The sequence below is a fragment of the Sinohyriopsis cumingii genome, chromosome 12 (assembly GCF_028554795.1).
Source record: "Sinohyriopsis cumingii isolate HCF-2022 chromosome 12, ASM2855479v2, whole genome shotgun sequence".
Taxonomy (NCBI): domain Eukaryota; kingdom Metazoa; phylum Mollusca; class Bivalvia; order Unionida; family Unionidae; genus Sinohyriopsis; species Sinohyriopsis cumingii.
The window spans coordinates 77,999,355-78,017,712 of NC_142972.1; the positions used below are offsets into that span (position 1 = coordinate 77,999,355).

At 33.7% G+C, this 18,358-nt stretch overlaps 1 protein-coding gene across 4 annotated transcripts in view; it reads left to right on the plus strand.

Moving 5' to 3' along the window:
• Nucleotides 1–18,358, plus strand: part of LOC149786792 (receptor-type tyrosine-protein phosphatase H-like) — a 103,853-nt gene that overhangs the window by 12,823 nt on the left and 72,672 nt on the right. For 3 of the 4 annotated variants that reach the window (XM_089977291.1, XM_089977292.1, XM_089977293.1), the window contains exons 5-9: nucleotides 1,993–2,274; nucleotides 3,671–3,952; nucleotides 11,459–11,743; nucleotides 12,205–12,489; nucleotides 17,887–18,171. In XM_089977291.1, the coding sequence (XP_089833417.1) occupies nucleotides 1,993–2,274; nucleotides 3,671–3,952; nucleotides 11,459–11,743; nucleotides 12,205–12,489; nucleotides 17,887–18,171 (1,419 nt within the window). The remainder of the gene's footprint in view (nucleotides 1–1,992; nucleotides 2,275–3,670; nucleotides 3,953–11,458; nucleotides 11,744–12,204; nucleotides 12,490–17,886; nucleotides 18,172–18,358) is intronic. The other variant, XM_089977294.1, reaches the window with a different exon arrangement.

Here is an 18,358-nt window from a genome sequence, read left to right on the forward strand (position 1 = left end):
CTTTAAGATATAACATCTCTCCAGGAAAGCCAAACTGTCCAAAACGTTCCTAGTCTTAAATATAGAGTTTGAAATAAATCCCTTGAACTTGTATGTACTTTATGTTACCTTTCCTTAAAACAGTCATGAAGATTAAAACAAATGTTCGGGAAAGGTGGGTGTGGGTGTGGAAAGGAGCTCTCTTTACTTTATTTTATCGAAGTTGTAATTTACATTGAGTTCCAGTAATCATCAATCATTAAAGCTGCCTATTTATAAATTCCGGAAAATCGGAAAGACTTGTGTCATCTTAAATTGTATTATGTCTTCACCAAATATTCCGTACGCGTCTAAAAATTAAGTACAAGACACAGTGGTTCAGTATTCTCAAATGTAGTGAATCTGAGTAGAAAATACGAATCATCAGAATTGTAATTCCTTTTAAACAGTTTGAGGGTTACAGAATTTCAGTTATGCATTATTATTATTAGTAGTAGTAGTAATTGTATATATATATATATATATATATATATATATATATATATATATATATATATATATATATATATATATATATATAAGAAGTATTTACAAGGTATAAGAATTGATTAGCGGTTTAGAATTATATACTAGAATGCATAATGTTTCTACCTGGTTTGTTAGTCGGTTGTGGCATAAAATCGACAACAAATGGCTTCCTTTTCAGTGCCAGATAAACCTTTGTGCTTGAACATAACAGCATTCAGCACTACTACTCTGAGAGTATTCTGGAAGATAAAAATAAATCAGATGCAACATTCTTCTATATTAACCATAATAACTCTGCAAATCCTAAAAATATATCGAAGAAGGACACCTATCCAGCCCACTCTAAATTGTGTCAACACGTTATTACAGGGTTGGAACCAGTAAAAAGTTATTCTATGCAGCTATTTGCCTCTGCTCATGGTCTTCAGAGTAGCAAGTGTTTACTCTGTGTGATTACATGTGAGCTCAATTTGCGTTGGTTTATTTTCAGATGTCGTGGACAAAAACCAAACATGCAAATATAAACAATGACTCGTCACAACAAAATCAATCATCAAATATATATTAAAAAAAACTTTTATTGATTTAATCGTGAATTCAGTATAATAATTTCTTAGTCGTTTTGAAAATATATTAGCTTTTTGAAAACTGTTTTCAAAATAAAGAAGGCATATTCATCAATGTATCATGGTTACTTTGCAATTGAAAACATATTCACTAATCAAGATACCTTATTCCGCTGTAGAACGTCAGAAAAGTATTACAATTTCACGAAATGATACAATATATCTTTTGAAAACAGAAATCGACTTGATGGTTAATTTTATAGGGTTATCCACGTAAAAGCATACAAGCTAATTAACGGAATGCAATAATCTTAAATTATATATAATTACAAACTTGTGGAAACCGTATTCAACGGTATCATCTCTTTTAAACCTATGAAATGGCTCTAATGTGTTATGAAGCTACAAACTGTTGTTTAAAGAAAGATCTGATAACTTTAACACACTTAAATTTAATTATGTTACAGAATCGGCAACAGAGAATCCCGTGGTTTTCTAAACGAACTGACATTGAAAAAGATTATTTTACATGCAAGTTAGCACCGTTCGCAAATTTTAAAACTCTGCTTTTGTCCTTAGTCAAACCCTATGCCTATTTCTAATTTCTTTGAATTTGAAAATAATTTTCACTCAAGTAATTTCCTAAATAATTAGAGGCAAACGTGGAGGCATTTCCGTCAATTAGACTAAGTCTGTTATGTGAGGATTTTCTGAGATCATTCATAAAAAGTGGTGAAAAATAGTTTCCTGTGAATCCAATATGAAAATGGTAATTCTTGATTCATTTAAGTAGTGCTAACATGGATACAGGGTATATGGAAAAACATGCGAAAGCATTCAGTAGTATATAAACAATGATAATTAAGATTTAATAAATATTATTTTAACTTGGTTTGTAATATAATTTTATCATTTTCAGTGCCAGAGACACCTATATGTCTCGACATGACATCATTTAATACCACATCGATACAAGCATACTGGCAGATAGGAAATACATCAGGTGCAACACACTTCCAAATCAGTCATAACGGTTCTGGAAATCCCTTTAATATTTCGAAGGACATTGCATGCTCAAAGAACTCAAACGTGTGTAGCCACATTATTAATGACACTGAGCCAGGGAAAACTTATGTCGTACATATATTTGCTTCTGCTCATGGGATCCAAAGTAACAAGTGCTCGTTAAAGGCAACCACAAGTGAGTTCAATGTTTGCTAGTTTATTTTAAGATCAAGTGTACGAAATACATTAAGTTAAGAGTGAAACTTCTTTCTCACAGCTTAGTAAATGAGATATTATTCAAAAAGCTCTTATATTTTAAAGTTTAAATTATATATTATTTGTTAGTAATCGATAAACAAAATAGCTTTTGGAAACCTAACTCTCCCCTAACGAACAGAAAACAGCATTAAAATAGATTATATTCTACATGTTAAAACTATATGCTTGAAAGCATATTGGTTATAATATTACTGAACATTCGCACATCATACCATATCATCCCTTTAGCAGAATACAAGATATAAAGATAACTTGAATGAAGCAATATTATATTCATTTTAGAAAGTCATCTCAATAAATAGTTCTGGAAGTTTGTCTTCTTGAATATCATACAAATTACACTATAGAATATAACAACCATATCGTCCTTGTCAATTCCAAAGCTGTAAAACTAATTTTGTCTTTGTTATTTCTCTTCAACAAAGTCAAATTCTCCTGAATATTCCCAACGTGGAATTGGGAGTTACAAAAACTTTCTTTAAATATTAATACTTCGTAACGTAACTTATCAACTCATTTTAGCAGGTCTCATAATCATGAATGATTGATACTGCGCAATTTAAACTAGGCGAACAAAAACTTCAAAATATTTGTTACAGATTTAGACTGATTCGTCCTTGCCCCACATTTTTTCCATCTGGTGAAATTAAATGAGCACAAAAGACAACACCATCGTCATGTAGATTGTTATAACCTTTGTAAATACAACACGTGAAACTCTGATGTAAGAAAACCATGACTTTAACACCAACTCTCACAAATAAATTTTGTTTCAACTTTTCAGTATTTCAACAACAAAAAATATTATTAAGCAGATTCCATGCAGATTTTAATTGTGTAACTTTTTAATATGCCATTTTTATCGATTGAGATTCTTGATATCGGAATACATTGATAGTTGTAAACTGAGTTGTCAAATAATCTTTACACTGTAAAATGATAGTGACTGCTGATTAGAAATCCTAAAAATCAAACGCAGTGCAATTTGACTAAATTTATCACAATCGTAATATTCAGCTCTTTTGCAACTAGCTAATAACCAAGACAAATAACAGGATGGCCCAGTAGAAACTGCATCGATGATATATAGTGTGCATATACATATATTCTTTAATTCCATTTAATATATGAATATATTACTCGAATTTCCAATTGTGTATCAGACTTGCAATGGGATGTGCAAATAGATGATATAATTGTCATACCAGAGTCGATTATATTATTATTATCGGCATAGCCACGAACATTTCGTTGTATATCATTTGCATGATGAGTATTGCAGGTCATGTAAGATGGTTCACCTGTTCTTGCAGTGCCAGAAGCGCCGATATGTTTGAACGTGACATCAATTAGTCCTACATCTATATTGGTATACTGGCGAATAAACGATCTAGGAGGTACAACATACTTCCAAGTCAGCTATAAAGGCCCAATACATCCTTCCAATGTATCTAGGGATAGTGCCTGTTCACCAAATTCAACAATTTGCAGCCTCGTGATCTCGGACCTTGAGCCTGGCAGAAAGTATGATATACAGATATTTGCATTTGCATATGGAATTCAAAGTGACGAGTGTTTGTTAGCGGGGAATACAAGTAAGTATATATATTTTATTGTATTTTTCAAAGATCTAACCTGCGCATAATATACTTGTCGTATGATAAGAGATTGAATGAAATGCTTTTTTAGGATTTGATTCTGATGGAGAATATGAATTAAATATTTTCTGAAGAAAAACATTGAATTAATCATACTAATGTCGTGATGTCTTCCACAAAAGGACGATCTCGGTTGATTCAAAGGTAAAACCTGAAAGTTCGTAAAAGGTCTTTTAATTTTTCTTGACATTAATGCATCTTGGAGAGAAAGTTCTGGATTACAGAGTGTTTACGAATCGATTCTACTGCCCTGAAGTCATAAGCTGTTTTGATATATTTACCATTATATATGACTACCAGAATCAGCTGTTGCAGGCTTTGGAGGCAATGATATGATGGTTGTCATGTCAGCATTGTGCAATAAATATCTACATTTCCAAAGAAATGGGTTAAAATAGCTGACTGAGATTTTGGTGCAAATGGTATAGTTCATTGTTTGGCGTTTAAAAAATATTAGACAGACAAAAATATGTTGAAAATGATATAACTATTTGTGTCTAGTAAAGTCATTACTTAGTCAATCTCACACATACTGTTTAATGTAAATGGTACACTATTATGTTTCAAAGGACAGTGCCTGTTGATACAATTCGAAACTGCGCAAACAATCACATTCATTAGGCTAAACGTATTAAATATAGACATTTTACCGTCTGCTTGTGGGTTTTGGTATAATAAGTGTCTATTATCAGGGACTTCAAACGAATTCAACAAAACTGATTTATTTTAGATGATTTTGTGAAGAAACTCTGATTTTTTTTTTAAACGTTCTTTGCACTTTCTTACATGTTGATACAATTTTGTTTAACAAACATAACCTAAAAGGTTGTATTTTTTTAGTACGCCGCTGTAGAGAGAAATTATGTTTATATTAACGTTTCGAAAATGTGTATATTTACTGATCTACAATATTGTCAAACTATGTTTTTTGCTGCTTTTAAATGTTTGAAACTTTGAATCAGTAATAACATATTTAGGTTTGTTTCTAAGTTATCCAGATAGTTACGAGAACAATATGATAACAATTCTCACATAAGAAAGACTGCCTAGTTTGCAGATGTGTCCAAATAAAAGTTTAAAGTGTTTATTATCATTTTTAAACACCTTACTATTGAATATTTATGTATCATTGTTAATTTGTTATATTCCCAAATGTCGCAGTTATTGCAAGTATTTACTGCTATGAAGTAAAGTGCATTTGATACTTTACTGCTTTGTAAATGGTTTGTAGACAACAAACGCTTTCATTTTAGTCAAAACAATTATATGTTTGAACACGTCAGCAGTCAATGCCACTAAAAGATACAAAATACACCCAAAGCAGCACACTTGCATGTCAACCATAATCACTCCACATCTCCAATCAATATAAGGAAGACCATTTCTTGTTACGTCACTTGAACGTCTTTACCCACTTTATCACAGATCAACAATCTTCCATTGATCACCATGGTGTCAAAGAATACGATACACAAAACTATAAATAATTTATAATTCTGACACCTAGGTTGATCAAAGTACATAACTTGTGCAAAAATATGAATGATGTATCATCAAAAAGTAGGATATTTAATTTTCAGTTATGTAATGCTAAAGAATTCTTACTTTCACTATACTAGCAATATTAAGCATCGATTTAAAAACGGAATAAGTGTAAAACGTGGCATGTAGTTGATAATCAAGATGTATTTCCGGTTCTGCTGCTCTCGTCGAATGGCTAATTCACCATGCATGGCCCGTCACTCCCAGCCTACCGACGGATCTCAAGAACCTTTCTTTTCCATGCAGACCAACATCAGCGTACGGATTATACGAGACCCCAAAGAGTTCCACCACTTACAATCCAAACTCAGCTAAACATATAATGACTTGAAATGTATTGGTATACGATACACTATCATGAATTCAATAAATTACGTTACGCATGCGTTCATATGGATTTGCCTTCTTCCATAATAAATCATGTCATCAGGACTACTATTAGAGATTATTATTATTATTATAACAATATTCGTGGATCAATCTGAATCCGACAAGACAACTCAATATATATATATATAATTGGTAGAACTCTTTGGGGTCTCACGTAACCCGTACGCTGATGTTGGTCTGCATGGAAAAGAAAGGTTCTTGAGAGATCCGTCGGTAGGCTGCGAGTGACGGGCCATGCATGGTGATTTAGCTATTCGATGAAAGCAGTAGAACCGGAAATACCTCGTGATTATCAACTAGATGCGACGTGTTACACTTATTCCGTTGTTAAATCGATGCTTATATATATATATATATATATATATATATATATATATATATATATATATATATATATATATATATATATATATATATATAGTTTGTATTGTGAATAATTGACGGTATGTGTTTGGGCCTTCCTGACTATGATTTTGTATGTTGTAAACAAAATATTACATAGCCATTTTTGCCTATGATTGCAGATTATAATGTAAGATTATTAGCATTCTAGGTAAGGTGTTCATCTGGATTTGGGTTCAGGGCATTGATTCAAACCTCAATAATTCATATCATACCTGATGTTCTTTCATTGAAATATCTTAATAATAGACCTGATCTTGTTAATAACTTAGAACGTTCAAGATATTAATTGTTTTGCTCTTATCCCTTTCCTATTGTGTTTTGACTGTTTTTAACAAAGTTTATGTTAGAATTACTCATTCCTAACTGAACATCTGAAGTGGAAGCAGTCCTTTTGCAGTGTTGAGTTTTAAAGTATTTATTTATTTAAATCTTACTTTGGAATTACAATGTGCTCTTTGAGTTAGGACTAAATCACTATTTTGGAATGATTGTGAATTCATTTAGTGACATTTGCGATACTAACATTTTAGTACATCAAGACTGTTAGCACATTAACTATATTTTGGGTCATTTATATATGAACGCATTCAAGGTTGGAATTCATTCGGAAAACCACTGGAATAGTTTGATATTTATGGTCTTTTGGGATTTAGTTCACAGTACTGTAAATTCGTATTGAATTTTCACATTTTTTTCAATGGAAATAAATAACTGCTTTGTGTAAGGTTACTAAACTTGTTTTTTCCCCTATTTTTGTTACTTAGTGGATGGCCATATTCTATCTAAGATCATGGGCTACATGTCATGGGTCTGACTATATATAAAAGTTTGAATAAATTATGGAACATCCAACATAAAAACACTTTTGTCACATAATACGGTTAGAGAAAGAAGAGTGAAATTTTATATTTTGCATACCTCTATAGCTGAATATTGCTTCCGTGAGATGAACAGCTTGGCAAAACTAGTTGTATTGTGATAATACAGTCAGACTTTACTCTGTAATAAACTTAGTTACGGCGAAATCCACGGCCAGAGATCGTAAGGCACATTACTACTGCAGCATTATCTGATCTTAATCCCGTACTTGTTTAAAAGACAAAGACAAAAATATACAACCATTGGGTATCGATATGCACATTAACGAAACTCAAGTACATGTTCGTTCATATATAAGCATTGCCACGAATAAACACAACAAAGACTTAAATTTGATGTTTACAACATTAGAATTACATGATAAAAATATCTGCAAATAGCCACAAGGCTCAATAAATCGGCCTTTCGTTTTGCGACCCTCAAAATACCTATATTCGGGCATGAAACGAAAGTAAAGCCAATGTCCAACGCACACTGGCATATATCTTGCCAGGTTCGAGTTTTAAATGTCAAAACCTGCTTTTGTAGATGACAAAGAATTTGAAGCAAATCATGTACAGGTATGACGTTTAGAGATAGGAACAAGATCACTGTATAATAATAAGTCGAATTGGTTAATATCTTTTTTGCTAAACTTAATTGCTTTATCATCAAGAAATTATCCATGATTAGTGTTTAGTACGATTATATATTTACATATTGATATAATATATCGAATTTTACTTATGTATTCATTTAAATAAATCGTTATCGGTAATGGTGGTAAAAGTTCATGCAGTGACTAAATAATGATTGTGCTTTTAAATCGCAAGTTGCAATTATGTTACCAAAATAGACAAGACAAGCCAAGAGAATAGAAAAAAGGCAATAAGCAAAAGCAGGTTATATCTTGTTCTACAAAACACTTAATAAAAGTGTGTGTCTGCGTGTATGTGTGAACCTATACATTGCTAGTTGACATGGAATGTGTAACAATTTAAAGAACGATTGATTTCATATATATAAGTGTCTTAGCACTAACCCGAGACAGATTGAGAGCTCTCGCGGAACACGTTGGAAACGGGGAGAGTGTCTCTACCTTTCTGCATAGTTTACGCTACATGTGGTATTATGCATTATTAGTACACAAAATGTAATAAGATGGTGTTTTTGTATCACATTGTTCTTTCTGAACGATCCTTAATAATTTTGAGATGAGAAGTACTCTATTTTGGAAATTTGTCTTTCAAAGCAACAATCTTACTGGATATTGCGACGAACATAATGAAAGTGTGTCATTTCCAAAATAAATAACAAATACAGATTTATGTTCCTATATCCTCATTTTGCTTAAGTCTAGGGCTAAAACAACTGGTCTTGGGTGGGTTCAGCTCTTTTAGATACTTCCACACGGTCTTGGTACTCTTACTATCATCAATAGCCTCTTTATTGTAGTTCTCTTTTGCCTTATATACCAGGTGGTTAGTTTTATTCCTCCACTTTCTAAAGCTTTTCATGATTATTTTTTTCCTGTGAAAATTATCTCTTAGGTGAACCGCTCCGGTGGCCTAGTGGTTAGAGCGTCCACTTCGGTTGCGGGAGGTCGTGGGTTCAATCCCAGGCCGAGTCAAAGACTTACAAACATGGTTCTAACAGCTGCCTCGCTAGGCGCTCAGCATTAATATGTTAGTGTTAGGACTGGTTGGCTTGGTGTCAGGATAATGTAAATGGGTGGAACATCGTGCTACATGTATGCGGCATGATGCCCCAGTGCTAGACATCAGTATAAAATGTCACATTGCAGACATCGTAGCTATATGAGTGAAAAGTTGTTAAAGCTACGTTAAAAATCCAAAACACACACATCTCTTAGTTGCCTAGCCTCATTAATTCACTTGGGTTTAATATGGTGTTTAACACTTTTTGTTTTAATTATTGGTGTATGCTTGACGAAGGCTGCGTTGAACATCCGATACGATTTGTCAAAGACAGTGTTGACACCAGATATATTGCGGAGTGATTGGAAGGGATGGCAAACTAAATAATTTAAAAACATTTCCTCATCACATTGTTTAAAGTCCCTATATTGTCTGTCTACCAATGTGTTGACCATTTTAGATGTTTTCGTAATATGTCTAATTATACAGACCGGGTAGTGGTCACTTATGTATCTACTGGCACATTATTTTCACTTATTCACTTATATTTTCAGGTTTTTCAGTCTAGACATGATCAATGACAGTAGCATTTTTTTATGTTACTCAAGTTGGTATGCTAATAATTAACTGCGTAAAGTAGTAAGCTTCAAAGTTACTTATCCGTGGTAATAGTGGAGTTTTCATGTAGTCAGTGTTAAAAGTGACAATTTCTAAATCTTCCTTTAGTAATGCGTTTTGAATTTGCACCTCAGATCTATCAATCTAATTAGCTGATGCGGTGGTAGAATAAGCAATTAGCTAGTATAACATGTAACTAATAAAGCGAAGTAGTGCTAATAGTGACAAAATTACCACAAATTTGACATATGATGGTACATCGATTAAATTTGCCGAAACCCCTAAACACCTTTGGAATTGCCTTATTTGAGAAACTGTCTGCACTTCTTAAGGATTTCCGTTTCATTGTCACTGTTATAAACGTTTGTGTTCGGGCTGCTGCAGTTTCTTAGTGGTTTGCGTATCCGATTTGGATGCGGAAGGTTACGGGTTCGAACCCAGGCCGAATTATACCAAAAGCTATTTTTAAAAAAACTGCCTCGCTAGGCGCTTATCTTTAAGAAGTTAATGTTAGGACTGGTCGGCCTGATGTCAGGATATTGTGACTGTGTCGGACGTAATGCCACATGTGAGCGGCATGATACCCTAGTGCAAGACATCACTATAAACTGCCACACTGCAGACATCGTAGAGATATGACTGAAAGCAAAATTAAAGCTACGTTACAAATCCAATTCATACACACAACTTTATGCTCAAATGAACTACTAATTAGACAAATATATGTTGCCTATGTTAGGCCCATATATGCACCGACGTTGCATTTGATAAATGTAATGAAGCTGATGCTTATAGATCAGAATGTTTTAAACAACTGCAAAAATAATAACTGAATTGATGCAAAGTAAGAGATCAGAGTGTTTGTAAAATGAGACTGGTTACCAGTCTTAAAGAATTCAGAGGCAGACACACAAATAAGACAATTTTTAAAAACGATTCATATTATACCAGGTTTTAGACAATTACTTACCAACAATTGCTACTAACATTTAGACGGCAGAGCATGAGTAATGTGTTATTTGTTTTTGCAGCATTTAATCCTTTGAGCCTTTAAGTCCCAAATCATAAATAAATTACTTCAAGTAGTATTAGAATTTTTTCATCGCATTCATCCTTTAAAATCATTAAAACGAAATAAAAACATACCTTTATGTTTTAACAAGAGAAAGGAATGTTCAGCTTTTGTATATGCACCTGTTTTTTAAACCCTAAATATTGATCGTTTTGTAAATCATCTCGACGTCAGGCCGCGGTGTGTTTTGAAGAAGCCAATCAAAAGACTTATCATTACTGTTTTAAACGTTGATCTTCGAACATTTTACAGCCACATTTGATTAACTGCGGTAGGCATTATTAGTTCCCATCGACATAAACCTGCTCTTTGAATTTGGAAAATAAACTTAATACTATATAATCAACACCTGTATGTTAATTACAGTATCAATCTCCATCAAAATAAATTAACTACTTCTTGTAAAAAGGCTTTAAGTATATATCTTATCAATGACACTTATTAGTTTGAAGGACATTCCATTCGTGACATCTTTAAACGATATCAACTGCAGTTTTATTTGCCATCTATGTACTGGATACAATATTCTGCTATATAGGTACAAGCATCATGATTATTTAACACAATGCAATGGCACTACATTTACCCTGTAATAAAGACGTTTCAACACATTGTATGATAAAGCGTTTTCGGCCAAACTGACTTACTGCATATATTCGTATTATAGCCTAAATTCTAAACAATTATAATTAAGCACTTTATTCAACACGTGGGTTAAGTTGCAAAAGATATTATAATAACAAACGTTTCATTAGGTTCCCTATGTCTTAATACCTTGCATTAAGGTCGCGACAAGCCGACGCATATTTAAATAAAACTGGTTAAGGCACACATAGTCCATGCCAAAAGTATGACAATGTCATGACAAGATTTTTATGAAATGCAATCTCTCGTAATTAGTGCCAGAAGCACCCATGTGTTTGAACGTGACAACACTCGGCCCTACGGCTCTACAGGTGTTCTGGCTGGTAAACTATACTGGCGGTGCAGCATACTTCCACATCATTCACAATAGTTCTGCAACTTACGTCAATGTGTCAAAAGAGACTGCATGCTACCCAAACTCAACATTGTGTAACCAACCTATCACAGAACTGCAGCCTGGCAAAACATATGGCATACGGATCTATACTTTTGCTCATGGTTTCCAGAATAACCAATCGTGCTATCTACTAGGAACCACAAGTGAGTTCAATTTAAATAAATGTTTTTTTAAAAAGATTTTGCGTGAAATCTCTTCTAGTAATACGGTGACAGCTTTATCAGAATAATGCAAGAAAACGACAGTTATCATGCTTTTATGTTTAAATTTGTCGATACTTATTTAAAGATATGTGTCAATGGAAATGTATTTATGTTTAGAATGAATAAAAGAAAATTCTGAGCAATTATTTCATACCCAGTGTTATACATATACAAGGGCTTGGTATTTTCATTTTCATTTTGGTTACTCATTTAAACATGATGAAAATGTAGGCACAAGTATAACATGTAACTCCATTTTCTTAGAAATATAATAGTTCTCACAAGCGAAAGGAGTACCGGCGAGACAGTTTTAAATGTACTGAACGTAAGAAATGAAATTATCTCACAATTATTTGCACCGTCTAACGAAGCCTAAACCAGATCTCATTTGCTTACAACAGTGCCAAACGCTCCTGATTGTTCCCAAGTGAGAACGCTGAGTACTTCAGCCTTGCAAGTCTCCTGGAGAATAAATGTTACTAGTGGTGCAACGGATTTCCAAATCAGAGTCGGCGATAGAAATGAAACTGCATCGAAGACTGTTAGCTGTGTAACCTCGTCTTTTTACCATGTTTGTGAATATATTATCGCGGGGCTCAACCCAGGCAAAACATACGATGTTGCGATTCTTGCCTTCACAAATGGTGTGCATAATGAAAAGGCCTGCTTCTTACAGGGAGCAACACGTAAGTTATTTTCTTTGCTGGTGAAAGTCAAATACAGTAACTAGATGTTTAGACAGATAGACTTTCAATTAGTGTTGATACAGTAGCAAACAATTTTATAAGCTACATGATCCAGAATAACATGTTATATCGCCGATATTAGATGTTAAACTAGTATCTTGCTTTCTTTCATGTTGAGAACGTTTTCTACCACAGCAACACTTTGAAGGTTGCAACTTTCTGAGGTAATATGAATAAGAGCCTTTCGTGTGAAAACCACAGTGGCCGATCAGGACTGACTATATTGCAGGAATCTAAATCGTACTCTTTTCATCACTAGTATACGCCTTAACCACTTAGGCATCAGGAGATTCTCTCATGTCATTAAAAGGTGTTTTCTTTATTAAACTAAAGCTGGTTAGATGATCAATTATCATAAAATAACGAATATTGTGTGATCTTTAATACAATTTGATTATACATGGATAATAAACACAACATATTCCTGGGTTCGTATCTCAATAACCTATACTTCAGTTTCCTCGTTTGAAATTGCGCTCTTTCTGCATTTACTGAAGCTCTAATGTTTTACAAAATTAAAATAAAGCAATAAGGTACAATAAACAGATCTCAGCTATGACATCATTTTGTGATTGTATTCATTGCTGTTTCATTGAATGCTGGCTCTGTTCAGCCCATATCATAATAGCCTACAACATAGGCTCCCTTTCACACTCAGCAACGAGGTCAGGTAAGCACCCATCTGGGTATGTATTAATATAATATGATAATAACTTTCGATAAGTTTAGAAAAGTGACATACATAGTTACACATGAGCAGCATAAGATGACGCATATATCACGCGAGGGATAAAGACCAAACTGCTTTTCGCGCCTAACACTCGCGTAATTTTGACGTTACCGGAATAATGTGCTGTCTTTCGAGAGCTACATTATAACACCACCAGCCCCATTCACCATCCTTTACGTGTAAGGTATAAATACCAACATTCTCTAACCGCCATATAAAGCACTCATTGTCTAGTACAGACAATGTCGCACCCAATGCAATATTACGTTTGTGAGATTCGACTATCAAATAATACCGTTCACTTCAAGAGACATTTTATCTCCAAATTTGCAGCATTATGGCAGTTTTAATACACGTATAATAGTAGTTAGCCGCGTAAGTGTGGTACATTGTTTGAACGAGAGCAATGACACAATGCTTAGAACAATGTAACACCCGTGAGTGCGAAGCATACAAATGCAGCGTTTTGATGCAAGACCTGTGACATTCCATTTGTTAAAAATTTAATTGTGTTCGTTTATATAAACTAGGCCGTTTTATGTATATGTTGCAGTTTCGAAAAATTCTTGGAAAATCTTTAAATATTGAAATATTGAAATATGCGTGTCTTTCACAGTTAAAAATTTGCAGCAAAAATATAACTTTGATAAAATTGTTTTCATTGGCTATAATTATAAAACATTTTATTGAGATAAAACATACTCTTTCAGTCAACACCATTAAGATAAACTTTGCTGAGTAACACCAGTATTTATATAAATGTTTACTTTATTTGTTATTCAATTACTTTCTCAAGTAAATAGATGGCGCCCCGTTATCAAATTACGACACACTATAACGAGACAATGCCCTGAACCTAAAGGACACACGGTACTAATTATACGGAAGAACTGTGAACCAGTCTAGAAATGGGTGAAGAAATAATAGAGTATTTACAGGTTTGGTGGTCCATAATTGGTTAATAATGAAAATTAAAATTTTAGGAAAAATATCTTTTGAGAGCTTATCCTATATGTAATGTAAAAAAAATATTGACAAATTTTTACTGATGCAATTTTAGCATTTTTACAGGCTTGACTTAGGAGTACTCAATACTGAAAGTAGCACCTGATTCATTTGGTGCAGAATCAATAACATGTGTTTCATGCACATGTATGTAAACAAATTGCCGCGGGTCATATGGTGTTCCCCACACATAAGCTTGCACCAAGGTTAGATGTGCACGAAAAATTATAGGTGTCATTATCAGTACCCATAAATTTTAAGTTATTGAATTTTGAATATGATAGTGTTTCCATATGTTTACCATTGGAGTGGAATTAGTACCGTGAGTCCTATATGCGACCTATACCATAATAGGAGCTTGTTGTTTCCATGGTTACCACGTGCATCCAGGGTATCAATTTGGTGGTTTTTACATATGACAGTCATAATGGAGTCTTTTTATCATGGTTTGCATGTGATTTTGGAGAAAAATTCTATACAAAAGACAGATGGGGATGGTTTTATACACTGGAGAGTGGAAGTAGATAGCTCAGGCCATAGGGAAAAGAGCATAGTATGGCCTGATGGCAGAATTTCATATGATGGTACCCATAGATTGGCCTGTATGGTTAAATACCATTTAACACATGCAATAATTCCCCAAAATGGGGTGGGGTGGGGTAGATTTTATATGTAAGCGACTTATGTCACACTTATGTATCAGTACTGATCATTTAACTTTAGAGACACACTCAGCAGATCAAAGCAGAGAACCTTGTAAAAATAAGGACTGTGCACAAAACTGCACATGCTGCATTGCCTTAACATGTAAATTGAATTATTATATGTCGAGTCACATTGAATATCAATTATACCGGTCTTATTTCTTATCCTAGAATTAAACTCCTTGACACCTATTCTATGTTCAGCATGTTTCTCATATTGGTACATTACATTTTTGGGCAAACAGTATTGGAACTTTTCTGCATTCCTTTTGTTGAGGGAGCAGGGAGGGATATTTTCACTTAAAATAATAGTTTTCAACCCTTCATTCCCAATATAAGTCTGCAAAAGTCCTATCTGTATTGCATTCTTTACACAGGCAGTTTTTCTTCCCCAACCTCTCTTCATACAGTTGAAACATTCTTGATGTGCAACTGCATGGTGAACATACTGCTCTCTCCCACCAAACCAGATCCCTTTTATCTTCATGTACCAAGTCCCATGATAGAAAACCTTTATACTCAGGGTGTTGCAACTTGTGGTCTCAGAACACATTATTCCAAATCTCAGCATTTCGTTACTGCGTGCGCTAAGTGATATGTGTTTTGTTCACCATATATGTTGTTGTGAATAAATGAAAACAAGCTTCATATCAGAAATATGGTTTCATATTTGAAACAAAAGCTATTTATAAAACCTACATTGCTCTGTTCTTACCATCAAATAATAGTAAGGAATCATTTAGCTGTAAATTAGAGCTTGCTATTTGGTTTGCCAAATCAAGGTGTATTACCTCCCCTTTGACTGTAATTGAGTGATTGCAATGTTTGCTTTGTTTCTCTTTTGTTCAATAATGTATGCAAGTTTTCAGCTTTATATTAAAAAGTAAGTAATTTAACACTGCTTATAGTGGAAAGTAGCCACAGTAATGATTTTGAGACTTTTTCTTAACTTTTTATGAGCTTTGGGTAAATGTAGGTATATATTTATGTATTAGACAACTTCAATATGCAATTCAATTCTATTACTTAAATTTAACAAGTAGTGTATTCAGTGACAATTTTTATCAGTGTCTGCATATTGCATAGAGACATGAACTTGTCTTCGCATAGCAAAGTTTTCACACATTTCTCCACCTCCAGCATACTTAATAGCTTGAGTCATAACAGTTTGTGCATACACTTTCTGTCTCCAACATCAATGTCAGCATTATAGGAACTTTGCATAGCTTTTTCAAATTTGTCTCTTGTTGTCCTTATGTAACATACCTCATGTTGATGTGTTATTTGGGTTGATACACATTCCCCACCCCCCTTGTTGTGGGGAACATTACCAGGCTTGAAGAAATTACTCTGTCTATTCTTTGCTTATTCACCCTTCCCCATAGTTTTATACTAAAAAGTAGCACTATGTTATTTAATTATTCAGTATAATAAAGCTTATGGAACTCTTCCTTGGCTTTTATACCTTTTTATTAACATTTGGGGGTCATGAATCACATGTGATGATAGTTTAAATAAGTTTGGAATGTCAGCATCTCTTGATGCTTCATGGGTGTGTGTATTTGTTTTAGTCACAAAAGGGCAATGGCCTCTTATCATTTTGACCTGTCATGTGGCACACTTATTTGTTTTGTTTGATTGATGTGAATAGGGATGCACTGTATCTTATTTCTATGAGAGTCAGCAAGAAAAGAAATGCAATTTTGAAATTTAAAACATTTAAAACTTGTCTTATAGCCAGTGAGAGATGAAAATACAATGCGTCATGTAATTTGATACCCTGTGATGTCATACTTGCTGATGTCAGCATGCTTGTGTTTCTTTTGTGTAGCATGCATGCCATAGAAAGATAACATGAAGATACAAAGGCAGAAAACAATTATTTTAATAACAAGAATAAGCCATTAATAAGTACAATACAACACAGCAACATGTAATGCGGATGCAATTTAACTATAGGTATTGGTATCACATAAAATGCTATTGCACTATTATCCATGCACAAGCATGGCCAATTCTTTCTTACAATTATGCTCTAATATCAAGGAGTAAAATACAACTTTTTCAAAAAAAAATAAATCTGGTTATAGGACACACGGTACTAATTATACGGAAGAACTGTGAACCAGTCTAGAAATGGGTGAAGAAATAATAGAGTATTTACAGGTTTGGTGGTCCATAATTGGTTAATAATGAAAATTAAAATTTTAGGAAAAATATCTTTTGAGAGCTTATCCTATATGTAATGTAACAAATTTTTACTGATGCAATTTTAGCATTTTTACAGGCTTGACTCAGGAGTACTCAATACTGAAAGTAGCACCTGATTCAGTTGGTGCACAATCAATAACATGTGTTTCATGCACATGTATGTAAACAAATTGCCGCAGGTCATATGGTGTTCCCCACACATAAGCTTGCACCAAGGTTAGATGTGCACGAAAAATTATAGGTGTCATTATCAGCACCCATAAATTTTAAGTTATTGAATTTTGAATATGATAGTGTTTCCATATGTTTACCATTGGAGTGGAATTAGTACCGTGAGTCCTAAAAGTGTTTATCTTCGTTCAGCACTATCATTACCATTTCATAACATGTATACCTTAAATGGCAGGAACAGTGTCATTGTAGTCCTGTTAAACCTAAAAGGTCTAATGAAAGCGATCGAACACCACGTTTCAATTGATTCTTGCATCTTAAGTTTTCAGTTTTCATTTGAGACATATCATGCTCAATATTATCTTGAAAATAATGTAATAGGGCATATAAATAGAGAGAGAGAGAGAGATACATACATACATACATACATATATACATACATACATACTTAACCTATCTATTATGATTATTACATATCTTTAGCAGCATATAGTTTAGTAAGTTTTTTATCTTCAGTGCCAGAAGCACCTACGTGTTTGAATGTGACTTCACTCAGTCCTACCGTCCTACAAGTCCAATGGCAGACAAACTATACAGGAGGAGCAAAACACTTTCACATCAGCCACAATGGCTCTGAGAATTACATTAATGCATCGAGGAATAGCGCTTGTTCATCGGCCACAACAATATGTAGCGTCAATGTCACCGAACTTGGACCTGGCAAATCATATAACATGACAGTGACAGCCTTATCATATGACATTCACAATAATCAGCCATGTTCTCTGCTTGGAACCACGGGTAAGTGAAATGAACGTTGATGTATGATAGAAGCAGAATATATAATTAAGATATGACTGATATACAGTAAATTCGTGTAAAAAGGACATTCATGGGACCAAAAACTTTGTTCCTTATCGGAAAGTACATAAAATATTAAAGACCAATTAATAGACGTATGCGAAGCGATCAAGGGGCTACACATGCG